The following is a 16,314-nucleotide window of genomic DNA, read 5'->3' as shown; positions in this document are numbered from 1 at the left end:
CAAGAGTTGCCTCAAAACAGAGGAGCCCAGCAACAGGTAGATTTGCCTCCGATTTTAATGCAAACTGCAGCATGTATGAGCCGGACAACACCAACAAAGTTCCTTTCGCCGACGCGTTTCGGGCCATCTGCCCTTTGTCATGGGCTGGTTGTGAAGTGTGGAGAGACCTTACGCTGTTTAAATGCACCGTGATTCAATACGATACCTGCCTCTGTGGGAGTGGCCACCAGCGTGGCCTGCTGGTATCGGTAGTGCACCCATATCTTCCTCTGGTGAGTTGCTTTGTCGAATCTCCACACCAATGTCACTAAAAGTAAAATCACTTTCCACGTCATGAACTTCAGATCAGATTTGTGGATCGGTTCGAATGGGTGCTTCATCAACTGTAAAAGGACCGTGTTGAGTTCCCATTCCGGTGCTAAAGGTTTAACTGGAGGATAAGCCCGGAAGAGGCCTCTCATGAATTGTTTTATTAGCGATGAAGAGCAGAACGATGGAGCGTTGACCACCTTCCTGAACCTGGATAAAGCTGCTAAGTGGACTTTTATCGATGAGAAAGAAAGACCAGAGCGAGCCAGATTCAAAAGATAAGGAAGGATCTGTTCCTCTTGAGCTTCAATAGGGTGTAAAGAGCTTAAAGCACACCAGGCTCAGAAACGTTTCCATTTGAGACGGTAAGTTTTCAATGTGCTCTGGGCTTGTGCTTTCTTCAAGATGTCTCGGCAGTCTTGAGGAATTTGGAGGTGTTGGAACTCTAAGACGTTAGGAGCTATGCATGCAATTTCAGCGATTGAGGGTCTGGGTGAAGTATCTGACCCTTGTTGCGTGACAGAGTTGGAGTTGGCAGGAGTTTGATCGGAGGCTCTTGCGATAGTAACAGGAGCTCCTGAAACCAAAATTGGCGAGGCCATCTGGGCCCAATTAGAAGGAGACGGCAGCTCTCCAACTTCATCTTGCGTAGGACTCGTGGAATCAACTGTATCGGAGGAAAGGCATAAGCATAGGTCCCGGACCATCGCATGGACAGGGCATTCCCTCTTGATCCCTGTTGAGGGAATCTGCTGGCGTAATACCGGCAATTTTTGTTCTGCTGGGTTGCAAATAGATCCAATGTTGGTTTTCCCCAAATTCGAAACACCTTGCTTAGCTGACTGTTGTCCAATTCCCACTCGTGACAATCCGACGATGACCTGCTGAGTTTGTCTGCTAGGGTATTGTTGAGGCCCCTGATGTGTTCTGCCTTGAGAGTTGTGTTGTGAAGTGTCAACCATTTCCATAACTCTTGGGCCTCTTTTGACAGTGTAGCTGACTTCGTTCCTCCCTGCTTGTTTACATAAAACATGCTGGTGGTATTGTCCGTTCGGACCAGTACAGAGGACCCAGCGATTCTGGGAAGGAACGCTTGTAGAGAGAGAAAAATGGCTCTCAGCTCTAGACTGTTAATGTGGCATTGTCTGTATTTCTGAGACCATTTGCCTTGTACTTGTAAGTCCTGGAGATGACCTCCCCAGCCTTCAATCGACGCATCCGTTGTCAGAATGAAATCTGGAGGAGTTTGCAAGAACGTCAGACCTTGCTTGAGATTGTGCAGTTGTGTCCACCATTGAAGAGCCTCTACCATGCGCGGGGTGACTGTGATGGTGTCCTCGAAAAGAGCCTGTCGCTTGGTGCCATTGAAGTTGTAGCTCTTCCTGAAGAGGCCGTATTTTGAGACGTGCCAGAGGAATGAGATTTATGGTTGAAGAGCACATCCCTAGAAAGGATGCGAGGAGGCGAACTGAAAGACTTTTTTCTTGATATTTTCATGGCTAAAGCTTGTAGACGGAGTTGCCGCTCTTGAGACAAGAATGCTTTGCATTGTATTGTGTCTAGGCAGGCTCCTAGGAAAAGCAGGATCCTTCTCTGGAGCGATTAAGATTTCCTTTCGTTGACCGTGAGGCCTAAAGATGCAAAGAGGTTGCGGCAAAGTGCAATGTCGTTCTTTACCTTGAATTTTGACGGACCTTTGACTAGCCAGTCGTCCAAGTACGGGAAAGCCTGGACCCCTGATGAGCGTAGGGCTGACGCCACTGGGGCCAGGCACTTTTATAAAAATCCTTATAGCCGACTTGAGGCCAAATTGAAGTACTTTGAACTGATAATGGGCGCCAGCCACTGTGAAACGGAGATACTTTCGATGTTTTGGGTGGATTGGGATGTGGAAGTATGCGTCTTCCATGTCCAGAGAAGCCATAAAATCTCCATTGTTGAGGCAACTTAAAATGTCAGAAAGAGTAACCATTCGGAAACCCTCCTTCTTGAGATATTTGTTTAGATTGGGCAGGTCTAGGATCGGTCGCCATTTCCCTGATTTCTTTCTTATGAGGAAAAAACGGGAATAGAAATCTGTTCGCCTCTGATGGATTGGAACTTTCTTGATAGCATTCTTGAGAAGCATTGAAAGAACTTCCTCGAACAATAAGTGAAGACGAGGGGGAGGGGGACCCCTGGGCGGAGTTGTTGGAGGTTTAGTGGTAAACTCCAGGGTGTGTCCATGCTGTACTAGATCCTACACCCATTGATCGGTAGTGATGTGCTGCCACTGTTGTTGGAATGATTCAGAAAAGGGGGTGGTGATGAACAGAGTGTCTGAATTAAGCAGACCACTCTTACCCAGTCCAAAGATCAGGGCTTTATCCATCACCGTTTTTTAGCTCACTGCACCATCCCAGCTCAGAACCTGGCTATATGCAAATTAGTCTGACCCTGGCCCAGTGCATCATGGGAACAGGGCAGACCAAACTACCAAGCCAATTCTTATACTGGGAAGGAAACAAGCTACCGGGGACCGGTTTCTGGCATTTCAGCCGTCTTCGGCCCGGCTTGCTTGAATCCTGATGGTGCAATGAGCTAGGGACTCACATCTGAGTATACCCTTCCACGCTTATGGTCGACAAAAATGATTTAGAAAAGGGGGTGGTGATCACCACCCCCTTTTCTGAATCGTTTTTGGCCACTACAGGTGTGGCAGGGTATACTCAGACATGAGTCCCTTACTCACTGCTCCATCAGGATTCAAGCAAGCCGGGCCGACGACGGCTGAAATGCCAGAACCCGGTCCCTGGAAGCTTGTCTCCTTTCTGGTGAAGAATTGGCTTGGTAGTTTGGTCTGCCCTGTTCCCATGATGCACTGGGCCAGGGACAGACTGATTTGCATATAGCCAGGTTCTGAGCTGGGATGGGGCAGTGAGTTAAATAACGGTGATGGATCAAGCCCTGATCTTTGGATTGGGTAAGAGTGGTCTGCTTAATTCAGACACTCTGTTCATCACCACCCCCTTTTTTGAATCGTTTTTGGCCACTATAGGTGTGGCAGGGTATACTCAGACATGAGTCCCTTACTCACTGCTCCATCAGGATTCAAGCAAGCCGGGCCGACGACGGCTGAAATGCCAGAAACCGGTCCCCGGAAGCTTGTCTCCTTTCTGGTGAAGAATTGGCTTGGTAGTTTGGTCTGCCCTGTTCCCATGATGCACTGGGCCAGGGACAGACTGATTTGCATATAGCCAGGTTCTGAGGTGGGATGGGGCTGTGAGTTAAATAACGGTGATGGATCAAGCCCTGATCTTTGGACTGGGTAAGAGTGGTCTGCTTAATTCAGACACTCTGTTCATCACCACCCCCTTTTCTGAACTGTAGTTGGAAGGCAGATATCTTTGCGCCCACAGGGAGGGAAGGAATTGAGGTTGGCGCCCAACTGACCTCACTGTTTTCTGTGAGTGTCTCGCCCTTGATTGTTTGTGCGCTTACATCCTCCTTGGCGAGAGAAACCAGTTGTTCTGGACTGACGATAAGAAGATTGATAGTTTTGACGATATTGAGGCTGATATTGTCTGCCTTGTTGATAGTAACCTCCTCTGGAAGAGTAGCCACGTCCTCTTGCGCCTCTGAAAGATCCTCTTTTATACTGCAGTGAACCTAGGGATCTTGCAGTGTCAGTGTCCGATTTGATTGCTTGGAGAGCCTCGTCAATATGCTTCCCAAACAGGGACTCTCCGTCATATGCCAGGTCTAGTATTTTCAATTTTACTTCGGGCCGAAAGGTAGTGGCTTTCAACCAGCCCTGACGTCTCAAAACAGCGGCTCCTACCAGCTGCCTAAAATTTGTGTTCGCAATGTCTAGTGCGCAGTCTATAGTTTCTGCTGCTGCGCGCTCTCCTTCCAGTAGGATCTTGCGTGCTTCTTGTCTTTTGTCCTCTGAGATCAGATCTATGAGTCCAGCCATGTCGGACCACATCTGACGATCATAGCGCCCTATAATCGCCAGAGAATTTGCCACTCTGACGAATGCAGCAGCCATAGTAGAGAATTTCTTGCCAATAAGGTCCAAACGCCGCCCCTCCTTATCTGGTGGTGTAGTTATGGGGGTGGCTGGCTTCTTTGATCATTGTTTCGCGGCCTGTGAGATGACCGAATCCGGCCGCAGATGTCCAATGAGGCATGAAGGACTGCTGAGTGGGGCCCTATATTTTTATCAATCCTTGGTAATACCGCAGGCACAGATGCAGGGTTTTTCATCACCTTGATGCCCTTTTTCCAGATGTAATCAATGATAGGAATGGCTCGAGACACCTTCCTAGTCTCCTCTTTAAAATCATGTAAAAAGCAGTCAGTTTGCTCTACCGTCACTGGAAGCTGAAATCTAGTTGCAGCGCGCTGCATAGGATTGTGAAATTCACCTATATCTTCAGGTGGCGAGTCTGAAGGCTGTGGAGTTACGGAGACGGCATAGGGATCACAAAGTCGTCCCATGGATCCGATGGATGTATATTGGGCAGCTCTCCTTCTACTTCTTCGTCCGAAGAAGTGTCCAGTGTCTGTGTTGGTAGACCAGGTGGTAGAGTTTCCATGACTGGAGGAGGTGGTGGAACTTGAGGTGGTGGAACTTGAGGTGGAGGAACCGGGGCCGCAGGTTGAGCTGTTTGTGGCGGAAAACGTTGTTTATAATCCGCGAGCATAGCCTGCAAGACCTGAATCAAGTTTGGCGGTAAGTGACTGGCTTCTGAACACTGGGGTCGCCTCTGATATTCCATATGATGAGGCACTACAATGTCCTCTTGATAATAATGTGCATATGAATCATCCTCGTCATCATCCTGGAACTTAATATTAAGTTCAGATGGATGGTAAGCCACTCTGAAAGCTCCTTCGTTGTCGTCATCCTGAAAATCATCTTCTTCATCATCAGTGTAAGACTCTAGAAGATGAGAAGGCATGAGTGGTGAAATGTAAGAGCCTTGTTGCCCCTGATATGATACCAGCTGGAAGGTTTTGGAAGATAACGGGGTAGAGAAAGCCTGTTTAGTACTGTAAGGCTTCAAGGAGGCAGAATCCTTTGGCTTTGCTGGTGATGACATAGCCGTCGACCATAGGACGATCATCGACGACGAGGAATCGGCGTCGACGGGACCGCCGTCGATGGGCTAGACGTCGACGGGGCCGTCGTCGATGGACTCGACATCGATGGGACGGTCGTCGACGGGGTCGCCGTCGACAGACTCGATGTAGTCGACGGGCTCATCGTCGATGAGTGCTTCTTCGTCGACGAGACTGTCGTCGACGGTAGCGTAGATGACTTAGTCGACGAGGGCTTCTTCGTCGACAAATGCTTCTTCGTCGTCGACGCTGTCGACGACGGGTCGTCGACGAGGACTTTTCTAGTCACAATGGATATACTTGTAGACAATATAGGTGAAGTGATGGCTGTGGTGGAGATCATAGCCAAAGGTGAAGAGGTAGAAGTAGAGATGGTAGTTACAGGTGAGGAGATAGAAGAACTCTTACTCACTGTTTTCTTGGACGAATCCTTGGTGGCTGAGGCTCCAGAGATAGTATGTGGAGGTCTCTGTAAAGAGCCTGAAGTGGACTGAGAGGTTTTAGCTTGCTTTCTCCCCTCACTTGAATCATCCTCTTGAGAGCTCACCCTCTTACTGGAGGTAGAGGCTCTTTCTTCATCATCCGTGGAAGAGGATTTCAGCCACAAAAGTACTCTGGTCTCCCTATTCCTTAAGGTTTTAGAAAACATTAAGCGGTCACGGGTCCAGAATGTGCCTCTATTCTCCTGAAGCATTATTTTTATGGGAAAAATCTGGAGTAGAAGCCTATGTTTTGATGTTGTTTTAGAATGATTTCATTGCTCCCTTGCTTAGCATGGCGAAAATTTCGGCTCTCAGTAATCCTAGACAGTTTGACTTCAGGAGGAGTCAGCACAGGAGGAACTCTAATGTATGTCCATAGAGAATGAGGTTCAACATCCACCTGCCTTTTGTAATTTTCATCCGTTCTTTGTAGAAAGCAGAGTTTTCAACCTATGGGGTCGGACCTCCAAAATGTGGGCGACGCAGCAGCCAGTTCGGAGGATCCGTAATGACAACATACTGTCTCTTGCATTTTGGATTGTCCTCCTCTTTTGCAATTAGATAAAGTTTTGCTATAGGCCTGGTTTGGAGTGGTCTTTAAGACTGCTATTAGAGTGGTTCCCTGTAGTGACAGAATTGCAAATGTGGTAGGCAGATGGAATCTCTCTAAGGCTATGTCCCTTGAAATGCTTAGGCTCTAGCTCCTCAAAAGGATTGCATCACGGCTCAAAAAGAGATTGCTCTCAGCTACTCTTACCTGCCTTAAACTTCAGTTAGCAAAGCACATTGCAGAGTCAATGAAGACTACAGACACTCTTTCGCCTTCCTGTAATATAACGTCTAGGTTCTTGTCATATGGGAAGAGTTCCTGATATGTATCTACATCTGACCACGTCTGTGGTCATAAGAACCCAATACAGCCAAAGCATTGTGTGGCACTGAAAAATTCTGGACCCATGTTATAAACATTGTCGTATCATGACGATTTTGGTATCAGCAGACTGGAAATGACGAGTACACTACATACGTGCATTTTCGGCGTGTTCGAGTGTTGGGATCACCCTTAAACCAGAGTTTCCGTCTCGAACACTCGGGTTCCATTTTGTGAACGGCAGCCATTTTGTGATTGCCGAGTGAGATTAGTATCAAGGCGCAACATGTCATAAACCTTTCATCGCGCACAAACCATGCCTAATCTTACACACACCTGTCCCTGTTTCCTTCTTTATGACTCGCTTTACAAGGAGGAGGTTCCCGTTTTTATTGGGGGTCCGCCGATATCTGATGGAAATAATGGACCTTGCCGGGTAATTGATTAAGGATTGGAATTACTAAAATGTGGGCTTGTCATCATGACTCTGCTTTCCTTTGTAGTGAAAATATTTGAATGGTCTAACTGTAAAATAAGGAATTTGTGCCTAAAGCATAATATTTTGTATAAAAAGAGAAGGCTGGCTTGAATGTTTGAGCAGTCTCCTGAGAACCTACATGCCGTTGTACTTCTAGGATACCTGTTACTGGTTGCAACCAATAAATACGATCTTTGACTTCACCTAGAAGACTCTGTGTTTCTGTAGTCTGAAACAGGAAGGACTCGAGGTCTTCGGGTGTGGTCCCCTGGCACCACTGGGTTCCGAAAAACCCAGTACCTCAATTGACTGCTGTAAGTCGTATTAGTGCCATAGACTAAACCTTTTTCCAGAAGGCATCCCTTTCTGTCACATTCTCTGGTGGAGAAGTGTAAGGCGATGCAGGGCTTCTAGACCCTCTCAGGGCTGCCTACAGAATCTGCGATTAGGCAGAATGGAGTACTGTCAAGAGCTTTCAACTTCTTGAAAAGTCAGGGTACAATCACTGCCAACGTTGCAGTTTTTTGCATTAACTTGATGCCTTCCTCCCGGAGGGCGTCCCCTAAAGTTGGTCAGAAAGCAATCTGTTTATTTGGTTGAAAGAAGAAGGTTGAATCTCTTAGATGCTCGTCTGACCAAGGTATAAAACCTGGAGATTGTAATCAGGTGGAAAGTCTATTGGAAGAGGTGAGGTATGTTCTGCAGTTGGGAGTATATACACATCTCATTCTGCACCTCTAACCCTGGAGGACTCTTTCAGCTGCCCTTTCACTTGTGGCAGAAGAGGAATGTTGGGGTTATATTGTAATTTGCTCGGAGGACAAATCCTCCAGTCACACTGGAGAAAAGGGATGAAAAAGGGAGCAAACAGAGGACAAGGAGTACAATAGCGAAGACAGTAAACTAAGTATACCGTAGTAGAATGTGCCCTTAAAACTGTATTTTTATATTACAATTTTGCATAGTTAAAAGGGTGATCTTTTAGAAAAAACACTTTTAAACCGAAAGTTTGTCTCTTAATGGAAAAGAAATAGAGAAAAAAGACCACAATCTTAAATACTTTTTAAAGCATTTAGGTAAATTGAGAGGTAATAAACATGAAGACGTACCTCCTTGGCTAAACTGTTAAAGCTTCCTTCTTTCTCCTTCATGGCTTCAGAAGGCGGCAGAGAAAACACACTATTAATGGAAGTGCTGATCAGGTTATACTTCTCTTGCTCATTTAATGGCGGCTCCAGTTTTCTGACAAATTCATTTAGGAAGAACATTCTTCTTTTTGAAATTCACCTGCTACGTTCCACTTTAAAACAATTCGATTTGCCTCAAAGAAAAACAAAATGTTCTACTCCCCAGATTACTTGAGATTTGACCACTGGTTTCTATACCAAAACCCAACCTGGACTATTTTGGTCAGTGTAGCATGGTAAAATTATATCCACCACTTTGGAAGAGAGATCAAAGGCAGTCAACAGCAGCGGCTCAATCTCCATGTAAGGAGGTGTAGAATGCACGCCCCTGCCCAGCTGATTCCACAGAAAATATTCCCAAAGAGGCAGAGCACAGATACTCAAGCTCAATAGGTCCAGGTACCACATTCTCCTGGTTCAAAGCGGAGCCGCTAAGATGGCTTGGGACAGGTTATTCCTGATCTTCTTCAGAACTTGAGGCAGAGGAGAGAAGGCATGCAGGATGCATCTCCCCGTAAGGGACTTCTTGGGGACTCAGTGAACAAAAGTGCTTCCATTACATTCTCAGCAGTGGTGAATTGATTTTACTAGTGATCTCCCCTTAGCTGAAACACTTGCAGATAGCAAAGAAAAAAAAGTGCTGAAAAAAAGAACCTACAAACAAAAAAGTGTAAGCTACAAGTATTTGGGGCATGCTCTGTGGGAAGTAACAACACACGGAAAAGAGGAACATTTATAGAGAATGACCACATACAAGCAAGGATTTACAAATGACACTCAGAATAACATAAAAAAAGCAATGGGTGGGCTCTAAGCTCACAGAGTGTACACAACATGGCTCAGAGAGACAGTGCATGCCCTGTCTATGCAAGACCTACTAAGCAAGCACATTAGGAAAAAAAAGAAAAAGGAATGCACTCCTTTTGAGAAAAAGAAAAAAGTAGTTCACTGAGCAGTGGAAGACCTTTGATATTCCCACCTCTCTGCCTTTCTCCCCTTACAATATTTTACTGGTCTACTGTTTTTCCTACTTATTTATACTGCTACACACCACTGACCTGACATATGTAGACTCTTCCTTGAATGATGTCACTTAGAATAATTCTCCACTGGGAGTAAATGTGGTGTATTATGTGGTGTGGTTGAGCAACATCACCATCTTATACATTATCAATCCCCATTAGGACAGTAGGTTTTGTTTGTTTAACCTTTAGTTCAAGCCTCAGTAGCTGTGGCTTTGAGTAGTCAAGTTTACACAAAGGAACAAGTGTAAACCGTTTAAACAGCACCAAAACAAGTGAAGAAGAAATCGGACACCAATTTAGTTTGGATTTTCATATACCTAAAAAAGAGCCACCAGAGGATTACGGAGATATCACATTTACAAGGTATAGTAAATCGGTACTTTTCACTCAACCACAAAGTACGGCCAAATTTGGCACATAGAAACTTTTTCAAGAAAAACATAAGCAAGTTGTAATACGGTTACTTTGCTGTTTAGGTGAGCAACTCTGGCAGGGGGACCAGTCAGGCCTAAAGAAACAGATAGCTCAAAACGAAATGCAGTGTTTGATTCAGTTCCAGATTCAGTGGCTCCTTACCACTGGTTTCTATAAAGTGGCCCTTATGTAAGGGATACTGGATGCTGGAGATGCTCAAGGATGCTGAAAATGCTGTGCTGTTTAAGGGAGTCTTCCTCAGGCTACTCCTGGGTCCACAGGCGTGGTGGGGCAATCCTGGGCACAAGTCCTCTTGTGCATGGCAGAAGTCCAAACGCCACTAGACTACCAGTCGCCTGGTACAGTGGTTCCCTCCTTTTGGGAGTAACTTGCCTTCTGGGTGGCCATATGCACTTTAACGACTCTCCCAGATCCAGCAAACTCAGGGGCAACATTTGAGCATCAGGTCCTAGTCCTGCACGGTAATGGGCTACAAACTCACTCCAGCAAGCTTCAGTTGTTGTGGCCCTGTGGCTGCAAACAGGAGGTCAGCCAAATGACCCTTGAAGTCTCTTGCTTGAGCTGGGCTTGAGAGTCAACTTCTCCATGAGCAAGACACAGCAGACACTGTCCCCTTGTTTTGCAAGTCATCATCAGGTGCAATCCACTTTGGTGCAGCCTCTCATGGGCAGGTCATTGGTGCAGCATGGCAAGTCCTTTTTCGGTCCTCTACTCCAGTCCAACAAGATCTGGGTTCTGGGTGCCAGTGGTACCCTTTATATACCCAGAAAATGTCCTCGGGTAGGTTGCAGTCACTAGCCAATGGGTTACCAGGTTTCCTTCTTTCCTGATGACTACTTCCTGCAAACTTTAACATCCCTAACCTAAATAGCCAACTAAAAAAATCAAGGCCTAGAATTGGACAAGGTGTGGAAATGGGCCAACCCACAATTGACACCTGGCTGTGGGAGGCATTAAATATTGTGGTATCAGAAAAACCCAGTTGCCAATACAGATGCCATCCACCATCCTTGCGGTTTACATAGGCACCGCGTATACAGAAAAAAGCTGGAGAGAGAGTGGAGGACTAGTATGATGTAGATAGAAACTTGTTCTAAAAACAAATATCATTGGATCTGTAAAACAGCCTGTTCATCCTATTATATGGATCAAATTAATGCAGCAAAAAAGTGCTCAAAACACTTTTTAAAGTGATGAGCAAGCTCTCAGAGGCCAATAAGAACCTCCCAATACAAGAAGTGTCACAATTAAAGTGTGAGATTTGGAGATGCAAATTGTGCAGGCTTGGATGCAGGACCCGACCCTGCTGATGTGGCAAAAGATACCAAAGTCACAGGACAGACGCTTATGACCAGGAGTTCTGAGCACCACACTCTCTTGGGCCAGACTGGCATCACTAGTATGACTTAAACCTGGTCATTCCTGATCTTCCTCAAAACTCAGGGCAGGAGAGGCCATAGAGGGAAGCCATACAGTCCTGCGCTCCACTCTAAATGTAAGACGTCTCCAAGAGACACTTGCCTTGGAAACTCCAACGTGCCGAAGTGCTGATATCTCACATTCTTGGCGGCGGCAAAAGGATCGATCTAGGACTGATCTAGGGTTCTTACCATTGACGGAAGGTGCCCTTTGTGACCTCCTAGTGTAACCGACATTCGAGATCTGCTAATAGTTGATGGCTGAGTTGGTCGGCACTGGCATTTAGAGATTTAGCCAGAAGGTTTTCCACCATGGAAACTGCCCAGCGGTCCAGCCACTTGAAGAGGCGCAGAAACTCCTAGAATAGAGCTCAAGACCCTATCTCGCCTTGCTTGGTGCTGTACTACATATACGGCAGTCTTGTCTGTGTACACCTGCACCAGCCTTCCTCTGATGATGGGTGGAATGTTTTCAACACCAAATGGGTCACCCTTAACTCCACCAAAATGATGTTGGAAGGGACATATCCATAACGTACTGTTATAAATGATTTTGGAGAGCTGTAACTGTGGAGAAAAGCTCCAGGCATGCGTCAAAAAGCACAGAAAAAAAAGGAACTGACATGAGGGCACAAGGTGAGTGCTATGTGGCTCCAGTGATGCCACCATGACTAAATCCATATCCCTCATTGGCATTGAAGACTAGGTCAGAAGATCGATTCTGGATCCAGACTAGTGCCTGGAATATTCAGAGGTAGGGAATCTGCAGACAGAAGTAGCCATCAGAATGTTCCCTGCACGGATACTTCTGTCTGCAGATTCCTTACCTCTGAATATCCCAGACATAAGTATCCATCAAAATGTTCCCTGCACCCCAACTACCAATGGTACAGCCTCAGTTACTCCAAGGGGTTAGTGAAAGCTGAGGTGACTTTAGAGTTAGGAGAAGTGCAGAAGTGAGCACAGACCCCCCTCAAACTATCACTGCGACTAAGTCAAGAAGCGCAGCTAGTACAGAGGTGGGGGAGTCGGAGAAAAGTTAAAATTAGTCTGGAACTTCAATTAAAAATTGATATCAGCTTCGTTCTCTTCCGGAGGGCAAGAGTAAAGCAAGGGGAGGTAAGGGAGCAGGAAGCAGCAAGCTGTTGGATGGTGTAGAGTCAGTAGTAATTTCCCCCCAAAAGAAGGCACCAATGTCAAGAGGAAAGCTCAGATGCTGTGGCCCCAAGGGGGTGCGTGTGCCTGTTAAACCTGTACCCTCCCTGAGATCCTACTTTAAAATAATGGAGCAGGTTGAAAGCGCACAGGAAAAGGGAAATAAGGCTCAAAATCAGTCGCCTAATAAGTCACAAACCCATTTGCTTCCCCTGGAGAATCGATTTGCTCCACTTGCAGAGCTTATACAGGGCACAGAATGTCAGAGCGTAGAGTCGCAAGTTGAAAGCTCAAGTCACGAAACAACTCCCAATTCTAGTTTCTCCAGCCAAATTTTGGTCGTTGGGCTATCTGCGCAGGTTGGAGAACCCCAAGCAAAGTGAGAATACGGTTTCCAGAAATGGAGGGAATGGATCCAATGGAGGCGATAAGGGTGAATATTTCATCGAGAAAATGTTTCTAGCCTTACGACAAGATATTCTCAAAAAATTTGAGATATCGGAATGAATCAAAAGGGGATTCACAACAAATGTGAGCTGGAGGAGAAGCTTGATGATCTCGCACAACGTACCTGCATACTAGAAGGGGAGGTTAAAGTCTTAGCAGTGGTGACGGGTAACTTTAAAGATATAGAGTCCCTAAAGAAGCAGAATCAAGCACTGCAAGATGACCTGGAAAGGCTTGAAACCCAAACCAGAGGAAACAACCTAAGATTTCTCTAAATACCTGAGGGGGCTGAGAAAGGGGATGCTAAAGCCTTCATTTGTGGTCTCCTGAGGGAGGAAGTTTTAAAGGACAGGCCAGATAGTGATTGGGAGAAGGAGATCCAAAGGGCCCATAGGGACCCCTTCAGGTTAAACCCGAATCGGAAAACCCCTAGAAAAATTGATTAACTTTTTCTGTAAAAAAGTTAATATTAGAGAGGGCCCTGAAAGGGGGGGGGGGGTTCTTAAATCATGATGGGTTCTCATATCAAATCATGTCTGACCTGGGTAAGAGGACTGCCCAGAGGCAGTGGGAGCTGGGTACCAGAATGAATGAGTTGCGGAGCAAGGGTGCCCAGGTTCAGCAAAAATTTCCAGCCATGTTAAAAATCATGTGGCGAAGCAAAATGTATAACATAAGCAATCCAGAAGAAGTGGATACTTTTTTAGCACCGATGACTTAATAAGACATGATAAGATGAATGTTTGAGACTATGACTGATATTAGAGTATGGGCCCCTTGAGGAATATATAGATGGTTTGCGTTCTTTAACAGTCTTATTTTTACGGTCTTGTTGAGTCTCTCCTCTCTGGGAGGGATAGGGGCAATAGCAAAGGGCGGAGTGTATCGCCCTAGGTTTGGAAAGGGGTTTCCGGGGTGAGGAGGGATGAGGGGCACTGGGTGTAGGGAGCAGTGGGAGAAAAATTAAAAAAACAGTCCTCATTTGCTTATGTATTAAAGGGGTAGTGATAAGAGTTGGTCAAATTATGGGCCATAGCCAAGATCATAGGGTGTGAACGGTTACCGTGGGTTTTAGAGAATAGACCAGCTAAAAGTTGTCAATTTTTTAACTTGGAATGCAAATGGGTTGAGCTCTAGCAGGAAAGTGTCTAGGATCATTGAAACTCTTAAAGATAGTACTGCCCAAATCATCTTATTACAGGAAACGCATCTTGAGAGTCTTGAATGTAGACAGAGCTTTAATAAGTGTAGATGGATTCAAGAGATAGTATGTTCTGATCAGAGGGGGAGTATTAGAGGAGTTGCCATAATTATCAAAAGTAATAATGGGATAAGATTAATTAAATCTGAAACTGACTGTTCAGGTAGATGGCTAGTGGTGACCCTTGTGATCAAAAACAGCCCCTTAGTGTGTACAGTATACTATGGTCCAAACAATGATAAACCTGAGGCCTTAATTAAGATGGAATCCTGCGCCTATTAGATACAACAGCACCTATTGTGATGGGAAGAGATTTTAACTTCGTCATGGATAAAGCATTCTATGTCAGGACCGGAGGCGAGGATTATGCTCATTTCTCTCTTCGCTTTATTAACAAATTCAGGACAGCAGCTCATCATGAATGTAACCAAAACTACACTTCCCATAACCAGGGAGAAGAAAAACAACATTTCTCAAGTCCTTTATGTTAGACCTGGCACCTTGGCGTGAGATTCCCTTCCACTTTTTGCTGATGTGCCTCAGATCTTTTGCTGGTGTTAGCTGCTCAGGGCACTGCGCCACGGCCAATCCGTGCCACAGTGCAAATGCTCCCAATGTAAAGTGTACCTGTGATTGATTTCCATGATTGGCTCATTTGACTTACTGTTAGTCCCCAGTAAAGTGCACCAGGAGTGCCAGGGATTGTAAGGGCAAATACTGCTAGTGGGCCTGCAGCGCTGGTTGCGCCACCCACAGAAGCAGCCTTTTAAAAGATGTCTAGGGTCTGCCATTTCAGAACCTGCGTGCAGTCTGGTACTGTCATGCTGGCAGGGCAAGTGCACTCACTTGCCAGCCCCTAAACCTTCCCTTTACTTCATATGAGTCACCCCTATGGTAGGCCCTAGGGCAGGGTGCATTGTAAGCATAAGGTAGGACAAGCCCTGATGTGTGTGGCCTGTCCTAATAGTGAATTACAGCCAATTTCGTTTTTAACTATTGTAAGGCTACCTGTTCTCATAGGCCAGAATGGGCTGCTGGAATTATTACACTCTATAATCCCAGCAGGCTCAGGGAACATGGTAAAGTTAAGTTTAGTATGCCTGAACTCAGAATAATAAAATACTTATTTTAGTAAAGTTTATTTTAATATCCTGTGTTTGCAAATACTACTTTTAGAAAGTTAGTATTTGCTTGCCTAGCCATTTCAGCCAGACTCTGCTCTGATGTGTATCTGCTGTCTGGTTTCTGTGTGTGACAGGGCTGGGGGATTCCAGGAGACAGGCGGTGAAAAGAGAGATTACACCAGGATGGGTGGGGGGAGTGCCCCTTGACTCTGAATAGGGCTGTGCTCTGCCACCACAATACTGGCTCCGCCCCCTGGGGAACGACTGAGGACTCTGCCCTGCACCTGGCCCAGGAAGAGGGAAGACTGTCAACAGAGTGCTCCTGACTGTACTTGTCCCCAACAATGCTGGCTTCACCTCCTGCGGAGCGTCTGATGTGCCTGCCTACTCACTGAAAGGAGGGACCCAAATTTGTCACACAAAGTGCCCAGGGACTGAAAGAAACTATGCAAAGGCCCCCCTGGCCTGCAAAGACAAAATAAATGCTGTATAAATGTAGGAGCCCTGCTCCTAGCAAACCAGATCCTGTTTTCCCACGACGAACCTCTGCCCAACTAGAAGGGCCAAGAAGAAGCTGAAGGACTGACCTGCAATGGCGTCTTGCTAAGGAAGGAGAGGAGAACACCCCAAAAGGACTTTGTTTCGCTGTGCTGAGAACCATCTCCAAGGGCTTGACTGAGCTTGCCCCCCGAACTGAACCCCAGGACCAGTGGGTTCATTGTGCCTTGGCTCGTCTGCAACTGAGCTGTGTGTTTCCTTCCCGCCGGAGCTGAGATTGTGCCCCCTCCTAGGGCCGTGGCACTCGGGAGTTTGGCCGCCTCTTTGCCCCCTGAGAGCCCCGCTCTAACAGGCCGCCTGCTCCTCTGCCACCCCGCCTGCTACTGGAGCGCGGGAAGTGCTCCCTCGCCCCTCCAAACGGAATTCTGACTGAGAAGCGCAATCTTGCGCCTCGGACGGCCACCCGTACGTGTATCATACCCGGCCGCCCGCTTTGCCTTCTAGTCGCCTGAGAGAGGCCGCGCCGCACTCCAAAGAGACCCCCCGTACGGACCGTACGGGAGGCCCTGTGCCGCGCC

At 46.5% G+C, this 16,314-nt stretch overlaps 1 protein-coding gene across 2 annotated transcripts in view; it reads right to left on the bottom strand.

The window, feature by feature from the left end:
• MROH1 (maestro heat like repeat family member 1) overlaps positions 1 to 16,314 on the bottom strand; it is a 2,204,128-nt gene that overhangs the window by 825,376 nt on the left and 1,362,438 nt on the right. For both annotated transcript variants that reach the window (XM_086966435.1, XM_086966436.1), the window contains exon 26: positions 8,356 to 8,488. In XM_086966435.1, the coding sequence (XP_086822561.1) occupies positions 8,356 to 8,488 (133 nt within the window). The remainder of the gene's footprint in view (positions 1 to 8,355; positions 8,489 to 16,314) is intronic.

The sequence above is a fragment of the Lissotriton vulgaris genome, chromosome 4_1, assembly GCF_964263255.1.
Source record: "Lissotriton vulgaris chromosome 4_1, aLisVul1.2, whole genome shotgun sequence".
Classification (NCBI taxonomy): Eukaryota; Metazoa; Chordata; class Amphibia; order Caudata; family Salamandridae; genus Lissotriton; species Lissotriton vulgaris.
Note: the sequence above shows the minus strand (reverse complement) of the source record. Positions and strands in the feature narration are given on the sequence as shown.